The 21455-nt window shown below is 46.8% G+C and overlaps 1 protein-coding gene across 1 annotated transcript; it reads right to left on the bottom strand.

Moving 5' to 3' along the window:
- Window positions 1-697: 697 nt before the first annotated feature.
- Window positions 698-20352, bottom strand: LOC114792619 (sodium/potassium/calcium exchanger 3). The gene is made up of 18 exons (XM_028983930.1): window positions 20274-20352; window positions 19965-20186; window positions 17020-17115; window positions 11494-11570; window positions 11150-11224; window positions 10797-10881; window positions 10327-10430; window positions 8802-8876; window positions 8238-8263; window positions 8106-8159; window positions 7710-7852; window positions 5995-6158; window positions 5254-5461; window positions 3826-3992; window positions 3422-3536; window positions 2852-2964; window positions 2613-2678; window positions 698-2480 (listed from the first exon to the last, which is right to left on the bottom strand). The coding sequence occupies exons 2-18, from the start codon at window positions 20077-20079 to the stop codon at window positions 2370-2372; spliced, it is 1794 nt and encodes a 597-aa protein (XP_028839763.1). The 5' UTR covers window positions 20080-20186; window positions 20274-20352; the 3' UTR covers window positions 698-2369.
- Between the last annotated feature and the right edge of the window lie 1103 nt (window positions 20353-21455).

Raw genomic sequence — 21455 nt, 5'->3', positions numbered from 1 at the left:
TCAGGGTTAAGTGTCTTGCTCAGGGACACAATGGTAGTAAGTGGGGTTTGAACCTGGGTCTTCTGGTTTACAGGCGAGTGTGTTACCCACTAGGCTACTGCCACCCTTCTTGAGAAAGGCGCTATGTTGATCCCTGCAGCTATATTAGTTTTAAATCATTTATTCGTTTAGAAAAATAATTCTTAGTGTAATTTGAATAATATTTGACCGCCACGAACCTCCCTGTGTGCGGAGCCTGCTGCAGTTTTGTCGGTGACCAGCAGAGGGCAGAATCAGACTGCAGCGACTTCAGATCATCATCCAGGTCTGCGAAGCTGATGGTGCTGTTACTGCTGGTTCTAGATCATGGGACGATGGCGATAAGGACACATTTTCCCCTGATGATCTCCTCTGCAGGACAGTGACCCCGTGCTGACGTGTAGATAGTCGTGGATGGGAGGTTCATGGCCGCCACATGGCCTCTCCTGCTTTTCGTCCAAACAAGTGCTTCTGGCCCTTTGATCCTGCAGGAGGGTCTGCTTTGCTGGAACATTCTTTCCAGGTACGTCATCAGATCAGAATTGGCTCTATAGGTTTGGGCTGCCTGGTGGGGTTTCATTGGCAATTTGGGGAACAATGAACTCCGGAAGAGTCCAATGTATTTCCGCCAGCTTCATGCAGAACCAATTCACTCCCATCAATTCAAACGACGGAGAACTATTATTGCACAAGTTGTTTATTGCACTTTACGACACAGAGCTCCTGCTGCCACTAACTGCTTGGTGTCCAAACCGGAAGAACACGGAACATCTGAGCTAACACACACACTTCTGGAAAAGAACACACCTAGAACCTGGGTTGCAAACAAACAAAACCAGCAGTAAATGAGTAAGTAGCGGCGGGGTTGGTGGCCTCGTCCAAGCACCCATCACAGCCGTGGGCGTGGCATCAGGTGATCCCTTCCAGCCACCTGCGTCGGGCCTGTAAATGATGGTCCTTCGGGTTTTAGACGCCGGGGAACATGCAAGGAGCACGTCGTGACCACCACTGTCGCTTTATTGTGCGGGGGGGGGGATAAAAACAAGGCATGTCACCACAGGATACACGTCAACCACTGAACAAAGACCGGAATTAATAAATACACCAAGTCCCCAGTTTGGATTCAGGAAGAATTTGTGGCAAACAAATACACATATAATATATAATTACTATTCTTTTTAAAGTCACGTCTGAAAATAGCTCTATTGCGTCAATCTAATACAAACAATGTGGTTCATAATGAATATTATCAGCATCTGCGTTCCCCTACTGTACATCATGTAACAAAATACAAAGAACATGTTATCCATTAAAAGGTTATATTCATGCCTCGATATTCGTAAAATATCACACACACTATGTTATTCTTCAGCTGTTTTACATATTAAATTCACACGTTCCTTATAAAACTAGTGCGATATTTAGTAAACATTTATCGCCGGTACAGGCGCGTTTCTGAACACCCAGTTGTGTGTGTGGTTCTGTGTACAGTCACCCATATACACACAGTTATCATTTTCTGCTGCTTGTATCTAAACATAGAGAATCATGGTGACCAAAACCCCTACAAACTTCTATCAAACGCGGTGACGGTTACTGAAAAAAGAACATATCAAACGGTAATAATTCTGTACAGTCTAAAAACTAGGGTTTGGTTTTTCTCAACTGACCACACATTTTCAAAAGCATTGAGCAAAAATTGATTTTACAATTTGCCATTTTTTTCTTTATAATACTGCCATTTTTTTTTTAAAGCTGCATCCCCCCCCCCCCTCCCCCAAAAAAGTTATTCTTGTCAACATTTACGCTTCCATACATGTCAAATGTGAAATAAGCGATTCCAGTCAAATTCAGCAAATTTCTCCTGAACTAATTGGTGAGGGACTACTGAGGGGATTCTCCGCCCCTAGTTGCTGATTGGACAGAGCAGTGTTTCATTGTGAGAACTAGCTTGTGAGGAGACATTGGCTGAATTTGACGGCAAGTCGGCTAGAATCCCTCGCTGCACATTTAAAGCCTGGACTCCACCTGGATCTGGACTCGCCGCTAACAGTATTGCTACACAGTGAATACAAACATCGTACCACCAACACACGGGTCCACGCCAGCGTCACTACAACAGAGAAACGAGGAGGAAGTGGAAGATGGCCGTGCATGCAGGCCACGTTGCAACCTGTGCTGAAGATGCCCGAGCTCAACAGTCACCGGGCCGCGGGTGGAGTAAATAAATACAGCGTCAGGCTTCAGTCCAGGACGGACGTCACTTCTGGTCTGGTTTTGGCTTTCGGTAAGCCCTGCCTTGCGGGCAGGGCTCCTGCGTTGAGGAGGAAGAAGAGTGATGAAGGCTGGCTCTAGAGCTGTCCGAAGAGGATGGAGCAGAGCAGGAAAATGGAGTAGAGCAGCATGAGCCCCAGGCCCAGGCGGCGGTCCAGCTTCCAGTGGTTCAGGTGCACGCTGGACACCTAGCAGAGCAACAGAACGGTTTATAATGAACAGGAAGCGGCGCTCTGGGGCTGGAATTAAAACAACCAAACTGCTGAAGAGTTAGTTCTCTGTCGTGTGTGTGTGTGTGTGTGTGTGTGTGTTACACCCACTGTGAGGAAGACTGAGGCGAGCAGGAGGATGACTGAGTACACCAGGCCTTTGTTGTTAATGGAGACCTGAAGGTGATAGATAGAAGCAGAACTACTCAGAATGAAGTACAGCCACCTCACCTCAGTCTTGAAAGGTTTTCAGGGCTTGTCTGATAAGGTCACGCAGTAAAGGACTGAATAACGGCACTTCCTGTTCTGGCACGAGGGCGGAAAGAGAAAGGAGATGCTGCGACGCTTACAGAGGAGCCGTGGTCCACCACCAGGGTACGCAGAGCCCAAGGGAAGCCCAGCCCCAGCAGTATGTCAAAGATGTTGCTACCAATGGAGTTGGAGACGGCCATGTCCCCCATGCCTGAGGCACCAGAGGAAAAAAAAAAAATCTACATCTTCAACAGAACTATAACATATTAACATTTGTTAATTATATATATGTGCAAAATGGACAGAAGCAGACCCAATTAGGTTTACAACCATTGTAGACTGTGCCAAACCAATTACAGATCTTCATGTTATAGACAAATAACAACAAAGACAGATGAAGACATTACAGATATATACATCAACACATAAATATTCTATATATTATAGAATGTTTACAGACTGGGCCCTACCATACCAGACCCAAATATAGACACTATTCTAATTTCAGATGTATACATTTTAGAATGATCTAGAAAAAAATAAAGAATAAACTTTATGTAAACGGATTATTTCAGAGCCAACTACAGAATTAGACTGTATATAGAATGACAGACTTGCAGATGTACACATTATAGATGTGCTAGGTGATAACAGTGTTCGCTGTGCACCTTGGCGAGCCACAATGAGACTGGCCATGCAGTCTGGGACGCTGGTGCCCGCAGCAAGGAAGGTGATGCCCATGATGTAGTCCGGGATGTCCAGTGTGTCACTGATTATGGTGACCTGGCAGATTGAGGAAATCTGCATCAAAATCTGCGTCAAACTAGCACGCACTTTCTAAAGCTTCAGTCTTCAAAAATATCTGTTTGGCCGCATGAAGATCTTATCCAAACACAGCTTCAAGTGCCCCATCATCCGTCTCTTGGAAGTTTCCATAACATGCCTGTGTCTTAAACGAATCGCTCTAAGAGCCACACTTCCTTATCTCGAGAAGAGTAAATATCAGAGCCGAGATGCAGGACAGAAGCCAGCTTGAACCCGGGCGTTCGTGCATAGGTTGTACTGTACTCACCATCCACACCATGAGGTAGGAGAAAACGGCGATCCACAGGGTGGAGACCACAAAGGTGACCATGAACCAGCGGTGCCAGTGCGGCAGCACACAGTTGGGCACCGTGTAGTACAGTAGCAGGCTCAGCGGCCACGAGACCAGCCACTTCACCCGGGCACAACAGCCGTCTGCCAGAAATGGGGACACGGACATCGTGGCAGCAGGCTTTAATCTGCTCCATCACTGGGCTAATATTAGCAGCTGATTATAACCCAAGATTACATTTTTTTTTTAAAGCATCACAGCAGTAAAGAGTGGAATAAGAAACATTAAAAAAAACAAGATGGCTGATTAGAATTATTAGAATTGGAGTGTGCATTTGAAATGTTCTTCAGGGAACAGTCTGATTCTGGATATTGAAATTAGTATGTTACAGTATATTTGCAGAATCTGAATTTGCCACTACAAGATCATGTAGATGCATGGATCAGGGTCATAGTGGCAGTTGCACTACAATAATCCGTGCAATTTTGGTGAACTTTATTCTCGCTGTATTCATAATCTCATCATGCCACAGTATACAGTACAGGCCAAAGGTTTGGACACACTTTCTCATTCAGTGTGTTTTCTTTATTTTCATGACCATTTACGTTGGTAGATTCTCACTGAAGGCATCAGAACTATGAATCAACACATGTGGAGTTACGTACTTAACAAAAAAAGGTGAAATAACTGAAAACATGTTTTATATTCTAGTTTCTTTGCTCTGATTACTGCTTTGCACACTCTTGGCATTTTCTCGATGAGCTTCAAGAGGTCGTCACCTGAAATGCTTTTCCAACAGTCTTGAAGGAGTTCCCAGAGGTGTTTAGCACTTGTTGGCCCCTTTGCCTTCACTCTGCGGTCCAGCTCACCCCAAACCATCTCGACTGGGTTCAGGTCCGGTGACTGTGGAGGTCAGGTCTCCACTTTTTGTTAAGTACATAACTCCACATGTGTTCATTCATAGTTTTGATGCCTTCAGTGAGAATCTACCAGCGTAAATGGTCATGAAAATAAAGAAAACTCATTGAATGAGAAGGTGTGTCATAACTTTTGGCCTGCACTCTACATATTTTTATGTTTAAGTTTTTTTATAGTTTGCATCATATTTTTCTAATTGTTTGGTTTTGAGCTCTAGAACATTTGATGGTCTTGTGACTGAGTAAAACATTCTTTATATTGGGAATATCATCAAAATACAAAAATCCAACAATAGTGAAAACAGGAGTGTTATGTGCTTCTGCCAGCTTTCCTTCTTTGGTAAGATTTGGTTGTTCTGATCATCTAATCAGCAGCTCATCACGCTGAACAAGGTGTGTTGGTGCTGGAATTTAGGAGGTCTCTCCGTTATTCATGACTGCCATTCGGCTGTTTGGTGCCCGAAGGTCTCGATGACTGTTGTCTCACCTGGCATGTAAAGCGGCCTGAAGACCTCGTCCCCTCCATCCTCCTCCTCTTCCTCAGGCTGGCCGCTCCCCCCTTTCGCCCCCCTCTCCCCATTCGCAGCCTCATCAGGGGCCTGCCGCTCCACGCTGCCGCCGTTCTCCACCGCCCCCGAGACCAGCCCCTTCACCGTGGAGCTCCCAGCCCCCGGCTGGCGCAGCAGCCTCTGCCTCTGAGCGGGGAGGAGACCAACGCTGACTTACGCAACATGGAGGAAACGTCTCATTACGTAACCGTCAATAAACTGTGCAGCTACAGAAGTTTTGTTTTCTGGAACAAAAAAAAAAAAAAACCACACTACACATTTATGTAAGGGATAATCCACAACGAGGTGTGTGCTGCAGGGGTTTCAACACCCGGCGCGGCGGCAAAGAACCACTCAACCCTAAAATGGATTACTCCGCTTTCACCGCAGTGGCTTAGCCATGTCGTGTTCGTAAAAAAAACTCCGATACTCTCCCAGCGGGTGGCTACAGCAGCGCCGCTTGTTTTGCAGTGTCAGGGCAGGACAGGTGATCATGCTTGACCAATAGTCCTTTTAATCCAGCCAATCAGAAGACGTATTTTCCAAAACCACAGCATTATATAAACTGGTCGATTTTAGGATTGTTCAAATTATTAGTTCTTTTTTTTTCCCCTCCTTTGACTCTACGGTGCCGTCGGGGTAAATCGGCGTGAAAACAGGGCCCGAAGCGGCAGACGTACCTCGCTGATCAGCACGCGGCCGGCCATGCTGAGGCGCGTGCGCGGCGAGAAGTGAGGGGTGATCATGATGCGCAGGCCGGCTTCGGAGAACGTCAGCTGGTGGGGGTTGAGGGTCAGCAGCTCGTCCACCATCACCACCGGGGATTCCTGAGCTGAAGTCTGAGCTGCGCGCACACACACACACACTTTCAGAGGAGACATCCACTGTGCAGGACTCAGATGGACGAGTGTTTAAAGGCCACTGGAGGAAATGGCAGGGAAGCTAAAAGAGGCTTACAAGCGCGCTGCATATACAGAGTGTGATGTATCTTCCTGTCGACACCGCGACACCATAGCACCGCGAGCACGGACATGACACGAGGAGACATGATACAAGAGGTCTGGAGCTGAACATTATTTAACCCGCGTATAACACAGGATGTGGCGAAAACAGACGGGAATATTCACTGATGTCACAATCACTAGTTCGCCCATTAAAGCGCCGGTAATCTGCATGTCCTGTGATGCCTACAGCAGTTAGTAACATGTAAGATTCAAGAGTGTTTTATTGTGTATGTGAATAAAAAGATTACATAGAATATGAATTTAAAAATTCAACTAAACCTAAATACCCATAAAGACTATAAAATGTTCTGTACACTAAACAAGGACAACAAACTATATGCCACACCCTCAACATGGTTGTCTGAAAATCCCCGGACGCGACGTTTACATTCTCCACCCCGCCTTACCCGGGCTCGAGTAAACACGGAAAGTCTTAAAATGTATGCGGTGGGCTGATAAAAATACTTCAGCATTTACCTCCGGGACATGTGGACATGGTGTCACTCCATAAAGTCAAATTTTATTCCGGTTCACACCTGTGTCATAACGGCTGGGATCACAGGTTGAAATCCGAACCAACGCACCGGAGCTCTACCAGACGTCACGTCCACCCTGTTCCTGGTTTACATTATCGAGCTTCTGTGTGGACTTGGCGTCGCCTCGCAGGATAAATAACCATTAGTCTGATGAAGCCTGGCTGCCTTAACAATGACGGTCTTTTCAGTGGTTACCAACATTTCGCTTGTAACACAATGTGGTTGTAATGACGCAAATGTAATGACTTTCTCAATTGTAGAGAATATGGGCACATCGGTTACCATGAAATGTTCTACCACACCATCTCTATCTGGAAACAGTAGAGCATTTGTGTCCGTGTACAAACGTATCGCGATCTTTGACCAGGATGAGTTCAGTTGAATCGAAATCTCCGGACAGAATCAGTCGGCGTCGATGGCGCATGGGAACGAAGTGCGGCTGTCTCAAGCTCCGTACCCGTCCGCAGCATTGGCTGGACCTTCTGTTGAGACACCAGTTCACTGAGCAGCAATCAGAAGGCGGCGCTAAAGCCACATTAGACCACTGGTGGTTCAGACACATGGCTTTTTGTGCCGGTGGCAGTGGTGGCCTAGCGTGTAAGGAAGCGGACCCGCAAACCGAAAGGTTGCAAGTTCAAATCCTGGACCGCCAAGGGTGCCACCCCACACGCAGCTCGCTGGGTGCCGTTCGTGGCTCATGAAGTTGCTCGTGAAATGGTGATGGAATGCAGAGCGCACATTAAAGGCAGGGGACACATTTCATTGTGTGTGTCACTAAAAGAAAATAAAAACGTATAGCATGAGGTCACAGCTGTGCAACAATATAAACCGGCTAGACAGATAGAAGATCCAGACCTTTCCGCAGGAGTACCATGGAGGTGTTGCAGTTGGCGGCCTCATCTCCCAGCTCGTCTTCGCGGTGTGCAGTTCCTCGTTTGCAGCACTGCCCCGGACCACTGCACCTCCGTAACACGAACCCAGCGATCGGAGCGTTGAACCTGCAGGCATTTATGTCCATTTCAGATATCGGCTTATCAACACACACACACCCACAAACACTACGTTCTCCTGGAGGAGAGAGGTAATGCTTAGACGAAGGTAACGGCCTGAGGAAGATTTATTTTCAACAAACAATGCCACAGCAGGGCTTCTGGGAAGGTTCACGGCCCGTTACGCTGTGTGTAATCCACCAAGCATCTGCTCGGGTTGAATAAACCCGTTCACCGAGCCAAGCACCGAACACACACTCACTTCATAATGAGAATGTAGACCCCATACATGGAGATGAGCAACATCGACTCCCACCTGCAGCAGGGAAAACAACAGGATGAGACACACACCAGGCAGCCAATCAGACACCAAGCGGCTGCTGCCTTCACCTACCAGACAACTCGCTCGTCGTAAATAACCTACAGACGGAAAAATAAAAAGCAAAAGATCAAAAGTCATCTTCGATGAGACTGCAACAGTAATAACTCTAACAACTAATACGGTTTTACAACTATAAAAACAGACCACAAGTCACAAAATATAATCTCAACACCTCACTAGCGCTGGCTTACTGCAACAGAACGTGGAGCTTCTTGAGGCTAACCGCATATTTAGCCAAGGGCTGCACAACAGGGTCTTGGCCACTAGGGGGCCTCAGCCTAACAGTAACATCACAGTATATTTGATGTCACAATAATCTGCTTGTTGCATGATGGAAAAATAATAAAGGAGGAAAACCACAATGTTACACGATGATCAGGATGTTTACACGCAAGAAATATGAAATTGCTTGGTTACGGCATACCATTTCAATGTATTTTGCTGAAAGTGTAGCTAGAGGTTAACCGCTGTGCCTAGCCTATTTATTATAAACCATTTTCCTAATGTGAATTTTTTTTTTTTTTATGTTTTCAAAAAGGAAGAACTGATTGACAGGTGCGATATTGTGGCACTCACCAGGATTAACGCCAACACAGACAGGATGTAGTAGAGGGAGTCTCTGAACAGAGACCACCATGTCAGCACCACAGTCTGCAGGGCAAGGAAACAGACATGATACACCCATACAACAACTCAGTATGCTCAGTTTGTTAAGAACATGCTACTCAACCTTGATGCTCTATGCATATGTAAGCAAGGACATCATTTGCATTTAAATCGTACCTGCCCTTTGACCAATGTATGTAGCCTGATTGCAAATTAGCATATTGTGAGCTAGCGATCAAGCATAAAAAAAAAAGTTGAACTTGCACAAAGCACTTTTTTTTTTAATCTCTGTTGCAACAGCAGAAATATTTAATCTGTGCCCAGTGTCTACGTATGTGACGTTTACATATTTGCAGAGAATTCCAACACATCTTCAGGTTCCAGTTGACTTGCGTTTGACCTTACACCACACATGCTTAGCACGTAGAGCTGCCTGTGAGCCAATTCGAAAATAAAGGCCTTGGTGTCAACAACACAGTTACATGCATATCTTTTAAATGTCTAGGTTTTTTAGGTCAATTAACAGGGCATCTGCAGGTTTAAGGAAGACCAATTTAAGACTTTTAAAGACCTTTTTGAGGCCACTTTCATCAAATGTAATACTGTGCACACACTGCGAGGGCCAGATGCTCTTCTAAAATACAATATTGATTGTATTTCATCTTAAATAATACATTATTATTTGATATATTTATTTTCCTTTAAAATGTCATTTTTTTAGCCTTTGTCAAGCCTTATTAGCAATTTTTGGTTTATTTGTGAGTCATTTCCATGCACGCTGCACTTAGTAAACTCGAAGGTGCGCAGCGCACCGTGAACACTGTGAAAAGAATAAATGTAGGAACATACTTTTTCCTCCTCACTGGGCTATTCCTGATTCAGTAATATCACAGACATTTTTAATATTAGGAGAACTTCCACTCTCAGAACACATCCTCCGATCTCATACACAAAAACACATATTACAAATTCACAAAATTATTCCGATTTTAACAGTTAAAAATTCACTGCATATTTTTGCATATAATAACTCTGTATTTAAGGATTACTAGTCTTTTTTTAAATCCAATTTAAGACCTTTTAAGGATCCGTGGATACCATGATTAATTATTAGATGCATAACATACACTACACTAAATATTACTACATTGACACAGACACGAATGAGAAGAAAATCGATTTGCAATACTTTCTCATACTGCAATTGCTCAGAAATAGACAGAGAAGAGAGGGTGTGTGATGGATATAGATCTCCCTACCGCCCCATACCAGGCATCCAGTTTCAACCTGCCCCTCGCTGCACGTGAGGCTGAATTAACACAACTGAGTGGCCGACCTCCACCTGCATACATTAGCAGGTCTGCTTTTCTCAAGTGCTGATAGAAACCAATGATTTTCCTCGCCTCCACCAGGTATTGAAGTGGAATTAAAATGCACTCAGACGCTCCCGGCATTATCAGCACAGTTTCAAGTGTAACTCCTTCACAAAGCATACCTGTCCTGCGAAGATCCCACACACACCGATGATGACCAGGATGTTGAAGACGGCAGATCCGACAATGGTTCCCACTCCCACATCTCCCTTGGTGATGAACACACCTGACACGGGCAGAAATGACGATGAATGACAAATTCTTGAAAATGTATTCAGCTGAAATACTGTGAGGGAATCATAAAGTGGCAGGTAACCAGGCATAATCAGAGATGGGGTGTTATGTGGGATCTTTCATCGCACATGTACCTTTCCTTTGGTGAAGAATGTGTGTGGAGATCTCTATATCAACCATACAGCAAAAATGTGATTCCATCACTCAGACCATATCAAGTTTGTGCAAAGTGTAAAAAATATATTATGATCATAATATAATGTATGGTCATAATCGTACAGAGGGTGGCTTCACACTCAAATGTTGAATACTACAAGACATACTACAAGACAAGTATCCATTTGAAACCAATACTGACCAATGAGAGAGGTGAAAAGCTCTGGGGCGGAGCTCCCTGCTGCCATGAAGGTGGCTCCAGCAACATCCTCACTGAGCTGCAGGTTCTGACCACGGAGAGAAAACATCCTCACTATAACATACCACAGTGGAAGCTGAAGGAGAACCAGAATGGACCCAGACTGCGCCATGCTGCCTTGCGCTGAGAGCACTGTGCTTTGCTGGTAATGTGAAATGGCAGCGCCACATGAAGATGTCTGTCCTGAATAATAACACGTGAAAACAAAGCGCTGCCTTTTTTTTTTTTAAAGCCGAAATGCCACCATATGGGCTCCGTCTATTTTCGTCTTGGCACTTGGTTAGTGTGGTTCTCACCTCGGAGATTTTCTCCAGGGAAGGGACGAAGTAATCATCGCAGACAATTGCCAGGGCGTAGAACATGTAGATGGCCTGGGTAGGTGAGGGGAGAGAGGAGGCATTTTGAGAGGGGGACAAAGCGGCCCATTGTGCTGCGGCACTGCGCTCCCCGAGGACGGCCGCTTCCTACAGGTGACTTGACAGCGGCGTGCTCGTCAAGGCGACGCGGTGCCCTTTTCACACGCCGATGGTGCAGCGCGCAGAATTTCATCAAAATGGGGGTAGAAACGGCATAAAGCCTGACGGCGGGCTGTTATTATTTTAGGAGACTTTATAGCTGGAAGACAGCGGGTGAAACTCACACAGAGCACGTGCAGCAGCACGGCGCCACGCCTCCTCTGCTCCTTGGAAAAGATGTCCTCTGGGAACTCCTGGATGGCTGAGGACATAAAAAAAATGACGTTTCGTGGAGGCAAGTCAACCAGATCACTTCTGGACAGACATTAAGTCGCCCCGGTGACATTACTGCTGGTAAAAGCACAAAGGCCCACGGTGGTGATAACCAGAGAGCAGAAACTCCACCCCTAATTAAAATCCAGCCGACATAGATCCAATATAAAGTCCCATTAGGCTCATATTCGAGGTTCGTTTTAACAGGTTACACAACAATGAAATTGTAATAAAAAAAAAATAAAAATCACGCAACCACAAACCACACAGTGGGGATAACAGCTAATCGCCAACCCCACACTGAGGCATCATCCACACAGCGTGGCACCTTACAGCCATTTGAAGAGGGTTGGTTAAAATCGTCCTTTACTCCTTTACGGCAGGCGCATTCATTTAAATCTGCAATCAAACCCGACTGGCTGAATCCTTGATTCTGATTGTCTGAATTAATGCACTAGCCATAGTGAGCGAACCTACGTAACCATAGTAACCTGCTGAGATGTTCTGGGTCTAGAGTAGCGCATTTGAGGGCATGGTAATGAACGGAAGAATCCAGAACCCAGTATAGGCCATGATGCCGTGTTTGCAGATGTTGAACAATGTTCATTAGCTGCCTAACCAGGAAAAACCGGAGAGTGACGATCAAACACCTCCCAACCAACATCAATCGCAGAGACGCGCCAACCACAGTCTCACACCAACAGATGCGTGTGTTTGTCCAGAACGGCGTCTTCAAGCCCTGTCGGCTTGAGCGTTCCAATATGCATCTACGCGACGCACATTTAATATAACTCAGTGTGAGCTGATCATTTAGCTTAAAGGGCCCTCGAGATTTTATCTTAAATCTTGGGGATATGAACATACAATCTGAGTATTATTATATAAGCTCTGCCAAAACTTTCACATTTTTATTTCAAGAAAATGTACCACTGTGATTCGTTTAAAATATTTCATTTAGAATCTTCACGTTCTCAGTTTTAATCATTCGGCTTTAATCATCTGCACCTGATGCACTGGAAGGTGTGTGTGTGTGTGTGTGTGTGTGTGTGTGTGTTCCTCCCTTCCCCAGTACCCGCTCGGGAAAAACGGGTCCAAATCACACAGTCAAACAGAGGGGAAAATGAACTTTAACGACTGCAGACCCCGTATCTATTTATAGCCCTGCTGGGGCTCAGGGTCCGCGCCTCCACACCAGATCCCTGAGATTCCGGCCGCTGAGAAGCACGGAGATGTTGGAATTCTGGTGTGAAGTTGAGCAATCCGACATACTACGACAGAGGCAGGGGGGATGGTCTGGGCTCGGCTGGGTCACGTGGCTCTTGGGAAGTGGCCGCGGACCACCATGTTCAGCATTCTTCTGCGTGTGTTCCTGTACGTGTGGGGTGATGTACGGTCTGCAGATCTGCCCAGATCTTCCTCCTTCTGTACAAACACAGACCCGCCATCTTGGCCGAGCGCCTCCTGCCAGGCCACCCGTTCCAGGTCTGGTTCACGATCAGAAAAACCCGAAACGCGACTGGCAGGTCAGGCAGCCGGAGCTCAGCCGGCAAACGCCGGGGCTCAGATGAACACTTGACGAGTCGCTTCGGCAAAAGCCGGTTGCCGTGGAGACCATCTCCCCAGGGGCAACACCTCCCCTGATTGGCAGCGGCACGAAGCCAATGGCGTCCGTCTGAAAGCGAGAAAGTGGGAGGGGAGATGCGCCGTTTCCCATGGACTTGATTTATGGAATATGGGGGGAAAAAATGGACAGAGATGACAGGCGGCGCTGGAGCACAATTTTCTAAAAATATTTATTTTTCCTCGCCAAACTCTCAGGAGAGGTCCTGGGAGAGGGAGCGAAGGCGGAGGAGAGGCCGGGACTCAGGTCCCCGGTGAAACGAGGCGGCCGCAGGTACCGGAACGTCCCCAATCTCCACCTGTCAGGTCACGTCCTCATCACTGCCACAGTCCCCCCCCCTCCGGACACTGGGGCCGAGGGCATCTGCCCGAGCCACGCCGTTCCACCCCAGCGGAAAAACAGGAGTAACCACGGATACTGCCGCTGGGGCGCTCGCCCGGGCAAAGCCTGGCGCTGCCACGTTGATCCAATCAGGGGTCCTGGGAGGGGGTCAGACAGCCACTGATTTGTTGTAATCTCTGTTTTTTTATTCCTGCGACCGGCTCGCCGCGGTGATTATTTTAGGAAGATAAATAAAAGCGAGGGGGGAAAAAGCAGGAAAGATGTCAGCCGCGTGGTGGGGAGAGGGAGAGGAGGAAGGATGGAGGGAAGCTCGGGTACAGGTACTGAGAGAAAATGGAATATCCTGACCTGATGTCTTCCCCCCTAAACGTTATTTCCAGGTACTTTGATGTGAAATTAAAAAACGATTCACACAACGCAGCCGCCGACCCAATCACGACTCCGTCCATCATGTGCAGCAGGAAAGGCGCATGGACCGGACCCGAACAGGCCCTCGCCACGTTGACCCAATCGACCTCTGACATTTTTTCCTCAGCCCAGTTGGAACGCCAAAGCCCCTTTTTAAGGCCCTTTTTAAGATGAAAGCTTTCCTGGGGAACGTAGATGGACGTCTCCCCGGGGGAAATGACTGGATTTTTATTCCTCACTCCACTCCCGTACGTACAAAAATATCTCCATGGAAAACTCATCAATTCAGAGAAATGCCGCTGTGTCGTCTGCCACAACAAACAAGCGAAGATGCACGAGAACAAAAAAAAAAAAAAAAAGAGCGGGAGGGCGACAGAGAAACACTGGAGCCATCGTTATTGACACTTCTAAAAATAGCACTTATTTATTTCTCTGCTTCTCTATACGGAGGCGCGCGTCTCAGCCCCTGTAGTTTGAGCTCGAAATACAGACATTCAAAATTTAGCATTCAGTTGCCTAGCAACACCGGCCTCAAAGGGTACGGGGGTCTGGCGTCTTGCTCTTTTTTTCAGGAACGAGAGAGAGGGAAGGAAGGGAGGAAGAGTAACGAGGAAGATCCTGCAGGACAGGGATGAGATGCTGGATCCCACCGCGCTTCCTACGTAATCACCTGGAGTAAAGCTACTCAGCAGGGGTGGAGATTACCACACTTTTCACTACGGAGTAGTGATACCAAGAAAAATAACGGTGAGACTGGGATAGTGATGACAGCAATTATTATTTAATGATGTCCTAAACTTGGAAATTTAAGTTGCATAATTCACAAGAATGAAGCAAAAACATTTACAGATGCTATTACCTCTGTTTTTGCTGCTATTACCTTCTGCTTCTGTCCACTTTCTGCCATGACAAGTGCAATTTCCCACTTGTGGGACTAATAAAGGTTTATCTTATCTTATCTTACAGGCAATAAAATACACGTTGAGGTCAAATGTTTTCTTCTTAACATCGTGGGCACTCGTGGTTTAATGAATTTACACTGGAGTAAGAAGTTCCAGCACACCGATTTGGGAGAACGTGTTAATTTTACTCAAGTTGCAGGTAAAGTTGCAGGCAGCGTTGGAATGATTCTAAAATGTATTTATACTCTCATGTTACAAAATTAATCTCATAATCAGTGGACCTAAAATGCTAGTATGAGAAGATTGTGGCAGGGGGGGGGTGTCAGTTTTTCCTCATGCACATTCAGATTGATAGTTGAAAGATAAACCTTCAATCACCAGATCACCAGGTGATCCCTGGTGAATAGAAATGGCCACCGAACTGGCCCCTCAACGTCTCCTCCATTCTCCTCCACCGGCTTTGCTTCCTCCAACACCTTATCACCTCTTTAGTTTCCCATTTTCACTTTTCTCTCAAGAAAGTGTACTCGATCTCCAACTGCCAATTACCTGCTGGAGGTCCATCTCCACCCATGATGCACCAGCCAAACTACTTCTACTCTAAAATTGGCATCTGAGGAAGAGACCTGTCCGCACTACAGATGCTCTAATAGTCCATTTCTAATGTCATGAATCATATACCACCTTGTAGGCCAGTGGTGGCCTAGCGGATAAGGAAGCGGCCCCATAATCAGAAGGTTGCAGAAGGCTCGAATCCCGATCTGCCAAGGTGACACTGAGCAAAGCACCGTCCCCACACACTGCTCCCCGGGCGCCTGTCATGGCTGCCCACTGCTCACCCAGGGTGATGGGTTAAAATCAGAGGACACATTTCGTTGTGCCACAGTGTGCTGTGCTGCAGTGTCTGACAATGACAGTCACTTCACTTCAGGTGTCCTGTCCAGAACTTGTCATCCTTCTCTGTAATTTATGTCAATTATTCTTTTTTTATATATACAATGATTTTTTTTAAGAAACAAAAGTATACATTCACACTTGAACAATTATAATTGCGGAACTATATACATACTGGGAGTGATCAGTTCTGCTACCTATAAAAAACTAAATCATCAAATATTCAACCAATTTTCTCCAGTACAATGTAAACCTTTCCACTTTCAGATTAACAAGTCTCCATTTTATAAATGTCCATGACAATACTGATCCATGTACTTAAAAAACTCACAGAACTCAAGAATGGAACAGTAAATGCAGCCTGTACCCAACCTGTATCAGCTGTCTTAAAAGCCAGGGTGTATCGGGCATGCTACGTTCCTATGAAGAAAGAGCCTTCCACGCTTCTTACGATAGCTTTCTGGTAATATAATGTTCCCTATTTGATGAATGCATTTGCATTTCTAGTGGCTTCATACAGTGGAACGTGTTTCATTAATAAAAATTCGATTAAACTAACTGCATTCATTTTCCAAAATTGAAGATGCACTGAGAAGGAACCTTCTCAACTGGAGACCTTAAGTCCATGAATTAGACCTTGAAAGAGCATGAAGAATGAGTAAGTGTCCTTGGAACATACTAAAACCTTATCAATTGGGGGTCTTCAGAGCTCATCAAAAACAATAAGGACTCAAAAAGCCTCAACGGGTTAATCGAACGAAAACAAGGCTGCAGTGGCATTTCATGGAAACACGGTCATATTTTCCAGAGCAGATAAAGCTGCTGCTTTATGACCCTTATCGTTGCTGCAAAATCTGCGAGCCGCTCCGTCGCGGGCCGGGCCTCCGCTGCCCTCTCAATCCCATATCCCCCTGTCTGTTTACTGACTGTTTATCTATTTCCCTCGTTCTTCCATTGCACAAGTCTGGCAGGCTCCTGCAGCACTCTGGTCGTGGCCCGTCAAGTTCAGGACGCTCCGTTTACAGAGCAGGGATTCCTTCCAAACACCACTGCTGGACTGTGCATTTTGTAAGGAAGGCAAAGGTTTCATTCGACCCAGCCCAACACACACGCCCTACTTTGATCAGGCTCAGGCTGCGACTTGCATCAGAGTCACCACTGGCGATCACCTCCCATCATGCTTCGATTTAGAGGAACACTGAGTTCTGTGCTACAGCGTGAGACATCCATCACAGCCGATAAGGCACTTTCAGTTTTCAGCGGGTTCTCACCTCCCGGGTGCTGTGCCACAGTCTGGTTCTCCTGCAGGAGCCTCCGACTCGACCATTCCAGGCTGGATCCTTCTCCTTGCTCGGATTCAGACGATTCTGGTTGGACAAGGCAAGGGAGAGGTCAGCATGACAGAACAAAGGACAAAGAACAAAACCTGATCATGAAACGTTTTCATCAATGCTTTATTCTCCTGGGCTGCTTTCAGCACCACAAGCATACAGGGTTACATTACAGGTGACCCTCAATAAGGGAGTCAAGGTGTAAAGGTCCCACGACATGGAAATTTCACGTTGTGAGATTGTTTAACATTAATACGAGTTCCCCTAGCCTAGTCCATAGTCCTGCAGTGTATAGGTGTATAGAGAGCTTTGGCCATTCTGCTTTATCAGTGCCATGCCATCATGCCAACTGCAACTACAGGCTTGGCGTCCAGGCTCTAATTGTGTGTGTTTAACACGACTTCACTCAGAGGTGCAAATGCATCAGTTCTGCGTTTGGAAGTGACGTGTAATGTTCTCCATGCAACAGAACATGCTACTGCATCAGGGCAAGAGATTTATGGAAAATAAATAATTTACTTATTAATTACATGTAATCCATATAAACATGCATGATTGTGGGATGCTGGCTGTTATTCATATCAATGATTTCATGTGTTTGTTGCTTCAGCTCTAATAAAGTGGCCAGCAAGCATCTACTGTCATTTTATTCTTTGCATGAGATTAAATGAATTATAATAGTGTGCACTGCATGTTTGAACCTGAAACATCCTGTCGCTTGAAAAATGACAGCCCGTCAAATGTCAAATCACAGAGTGTTCCAACAAAATGAATTCATTTTGAAGTTTTAACCCAAATCCATAATTTACTTTGGCATGATATACAGGGCAAATAAGGGATACAAGACATGCAAATGAATATGATATTTGAATATGAATATGAATGTAAGTTACAGGCAGTTTATCTGAGCTTCATCCTGGTATTTTTGGTACATGTGTGTGAGGACTTTTAACCTAAAAATTAAATGATGGGAATTACAGACTATGTGACTATGGTCCTATTACAGTCCTCAGCTGATTATTTGTCTATAATTTGAATAAATAGTAATGTTTGTGCCAGAAGGATCTGTGTGCATTTGATTTGCATTGAAGAACATTAAATAGATCCAATGCTATGGGCATTGAAATAAAATGAAATTATTCATATCAGCAGGAATTTCCAGGCTGGTTTTTGGATTAAAAGCTGGAAGAAAAAAAAAACTTTCTTTGTTTGTTTTAGGTTGCTCGGCATACCCAATTTAGGCCTTTTTTTCAGTAGAATTTATTGCATCATTGACTAATGCTGGTTATTTTTAAAGCTGGTGACAGCCCAGCAGTTGTTATCTGGAATAAAAGCAGATTACCTGGCAAACGTTATAAACGGCCTCTACTGGGTCCTGGGTGGAGAAGCAGCAGATGTCCATCTTCAGATCGTATCAGACATTTTATGACCCCTGACTATGGAAAAAGTGTGTGAGGCTGCGGGCAGGCCACACGTAGAGGCCGGTGTGTGGAGTTATATCCTTTTAACCTCAGCGACACACACACACGCGGTGGCGTGAGACCAATGTTCATATCCTGCGTCACATCTGTTTAAAGATCAGCAGGTGACCCTTGGCTTGCCTCCTCGCAGCCCCATCCCTTATCTATTGCGCCCGCGGCGCACGAGGACGCCAACAAAAAGAGGCTTTCATGTCGGGGTGCGATGTGGACGAGGCGGCCAATCAGCAATTCTAATGAGTTGCTGCTACAGTACAGACGGCGGCGTGTGTCACAAGCCATCAGAACGGTGGCCACCGCGGCCGGAACACGCAAAGTCCAGTGGCTTTGATGTCCTGGACGTTTTACGGAAGCGGGGGAACCCGCAGGACTTCCTCCTGTCAGGCTTCGACTGTCGCCCTCACACCGAGACGATTCCGGCTCCTCTGTCGACACACGAGGAGCATATCAGAGGACGTGTCACGTGTGTGTTGGTGTGTGTCGGCGGGCTGCTGACAGACCGTGAACAGGGATCTCAGGACCCTAATGACTGGAGTCGGGGCGGGGGGACCCCGAGACGTAAACGAGGCAGACAACAACGGGGGCTGAGATGAATATTAAAATTCAGCTGGGAGGCGAGCTGCCCCCCAGTGAGCATACGTGCGTGTGTGGTTATCAGACCCCCACACTGTCATATAGTTCTTATTAGGTGCATAATGCTGTGATTTATTAATGCACATGTACGGTCGAACCCTCCCTCTCTCTCTCTCGCTCTCTCTCTCTCTCTCTCACACACACACACACACACACACACTTATTTTTTCCTTCCCTGCCTTAAATCAAAAGGATAAGCTGATCACCTGTGGATTCATTGTTGAGATTCCTTTTTGGTTCCTAATTAAAGAGAACGATAATGGAAAGCAGCGGGAGCGGTAAGAACAGACTGTACACACACACACACACACACACACCAACCATGTTCCTGGCTTTGATTTTTTTTTTTTTACCAATCTTCATCCACGCTTGATTAAAAAAAAAAAAAAAAAACAGTTAAAAGGAGCCGGCGTCCACGTCCCATCACAGAACCCGGACACGCAGGACCAACAAGGTGCTTTAATGTCGTGACGCAGGTGTGGCTTCATCATGATGGACGTCCAGGAGCCAAAAATACCAAAAAAAAAAAGTGCCATTTTCTCCCCCGCTGTCTGCGCCACGCCGCCGGGCTATTTTCATCCTGACGGAATATTAATTAAGTGTCTGCTCGGCGTCACCTTTTTTTGGGGACATTTCTTCATAACGTCGGGACGTAGGAATGAAACTGCGGCGACCTGTACAGCAAACATTTGCACATCGGCGACCTAACGCGGTGGCTGAACATCACCGGCGACGCGACTCGAATCACCGGCGACCGGGCGTGCGCGCGCTCACCTGTCAGGTGCGCGACGTGCGCGACGTGCGCGAGCCACGCGACGGCCAGCAGCGCGACCCCGCAGCCGCAGAAGCGGCGGAAGGGTCTCCGTCTCCGGGTCCCGGACGCCTTCATCGCGCCGCGACGCGCCGAGCAGCCCGGGGAACTTCGGTCTGTCCGGCCGACATCTCCACCAGGTCCGCCGACCGGGATCTAGCGGATCCTCTCAGCGCGCGCACATGCTGCAATTATTATTATTATTATTATTATTATTGTTGTAGTTGTTATTGTTATTTTAAATGATCGTTATGTTATAGGAAGAGACGTACAGACGTCGCGGCGGAGCTCGTAGTGACTCGAGTGTCCCCTCCTTCTCCCTCTCACACGCTCACACACACTCGCCACTCCCACCGCCTCTCCGGGGTCGTGATAATACCCGCCGGAGACCGCTAGGCGGCGCCACGCCCTCCGTCTCCAGGGTTGGGGATGGTGGTTTGGTGGGTCTCTCTGGTCCTTCCACGGCTGTGAAGGGTCACATGCATGACTGAGGCAGGCCGGCGTTGGGGGTCCGGCCGAGGGAGTCCACCCCCCAGGCCGGACAAATTCCTGCGTGTTGTGAAATAATCCCGCCTCTGCGCTCTCTCTGCGTATACGGCGACTCTGGCCCGGTCCCAGGCACGTCCTCCCCCGGCCTTCCACGCCCAAATAAAGACATGAGACGGGCTGAGCGCGGTCCCCTGCAGGTGTCAGGACGTGGAAGACTGAGTGCTCCGCCGGCCCGGCGTGTTTGGTGGAGCTTTCCACATGACATAACCCAGGAAGGCTGTTTGCGTGATGTCCTCATTTTTAACGACTCTTGTTACTGTAAAATACGACCTCAGAGAAATTCATTCGTGGTAACGGACGCCGATGGCCCGGCCCGGCCCTGACACAAGCTGGGTGACACTTGACGGCGTGATTAGAACACTGCTTTCTACGGTGTTTTTACGCTGTCTTCTAGCAACAAAATGTGTTACCTTTAAAAGCGCGCTGTGAACGTGTTGGGGGGAAAAGCTACATTTACAGCATTTACCAGACGCCCTTATCCAGAGCAACTTACAGTCAGTAGTTACAGGGACAGTCCCCCCTGGAGACACTCAGAGTTAAGTGTCTTGCTCAGGGACACAATGGTAGTAAGTGGGGTTTGAACCTGGGTCTTCTGGTTCACAGGCGAGTGTGTAACCCACTAGGCTACTACCACCCTACGTATCATTATAATTATTACTAATACTACGTAACCGTCTTTGCTACGCAAGTAAATTCATGTGGGCACCTGTCATGGCCGCCCGCTGCTCACCAAGGGTGACGGTTTAAAGCAGAGGACACATTTCGTTGTGTCACCGTGTGCTGTGCTGCAGCGTTTCGCAACGATTTTCACTTTTTTTCACTTTTACCTTCTCGTCCGTGCCCCCTCGGTGTGCGTTTTTTAAGGAATGAACCCGTCAGAAGCGTGGAATTACGGGACCTGGCTG

The sequence above is a fragment of the Denticeps clupeoides genome, chromosome 6, assembly GCF_900700375.1.
Source record: "Denticeps clupeoides chromosome 6, fDenClu1.1, whole genome shotgun sequence".
NCBI classification, from domain to species: Eukaryota; Metazoa; Chordata; class Actinopteri; order Clupeiformes; family Denticipitidae; genus Denticeps; species Denticeps clupeoides.
Note: the sequence above shows the minus strand (reverse complement) of the source record. Positions and strands in the feature narration are given on the sequence as shown.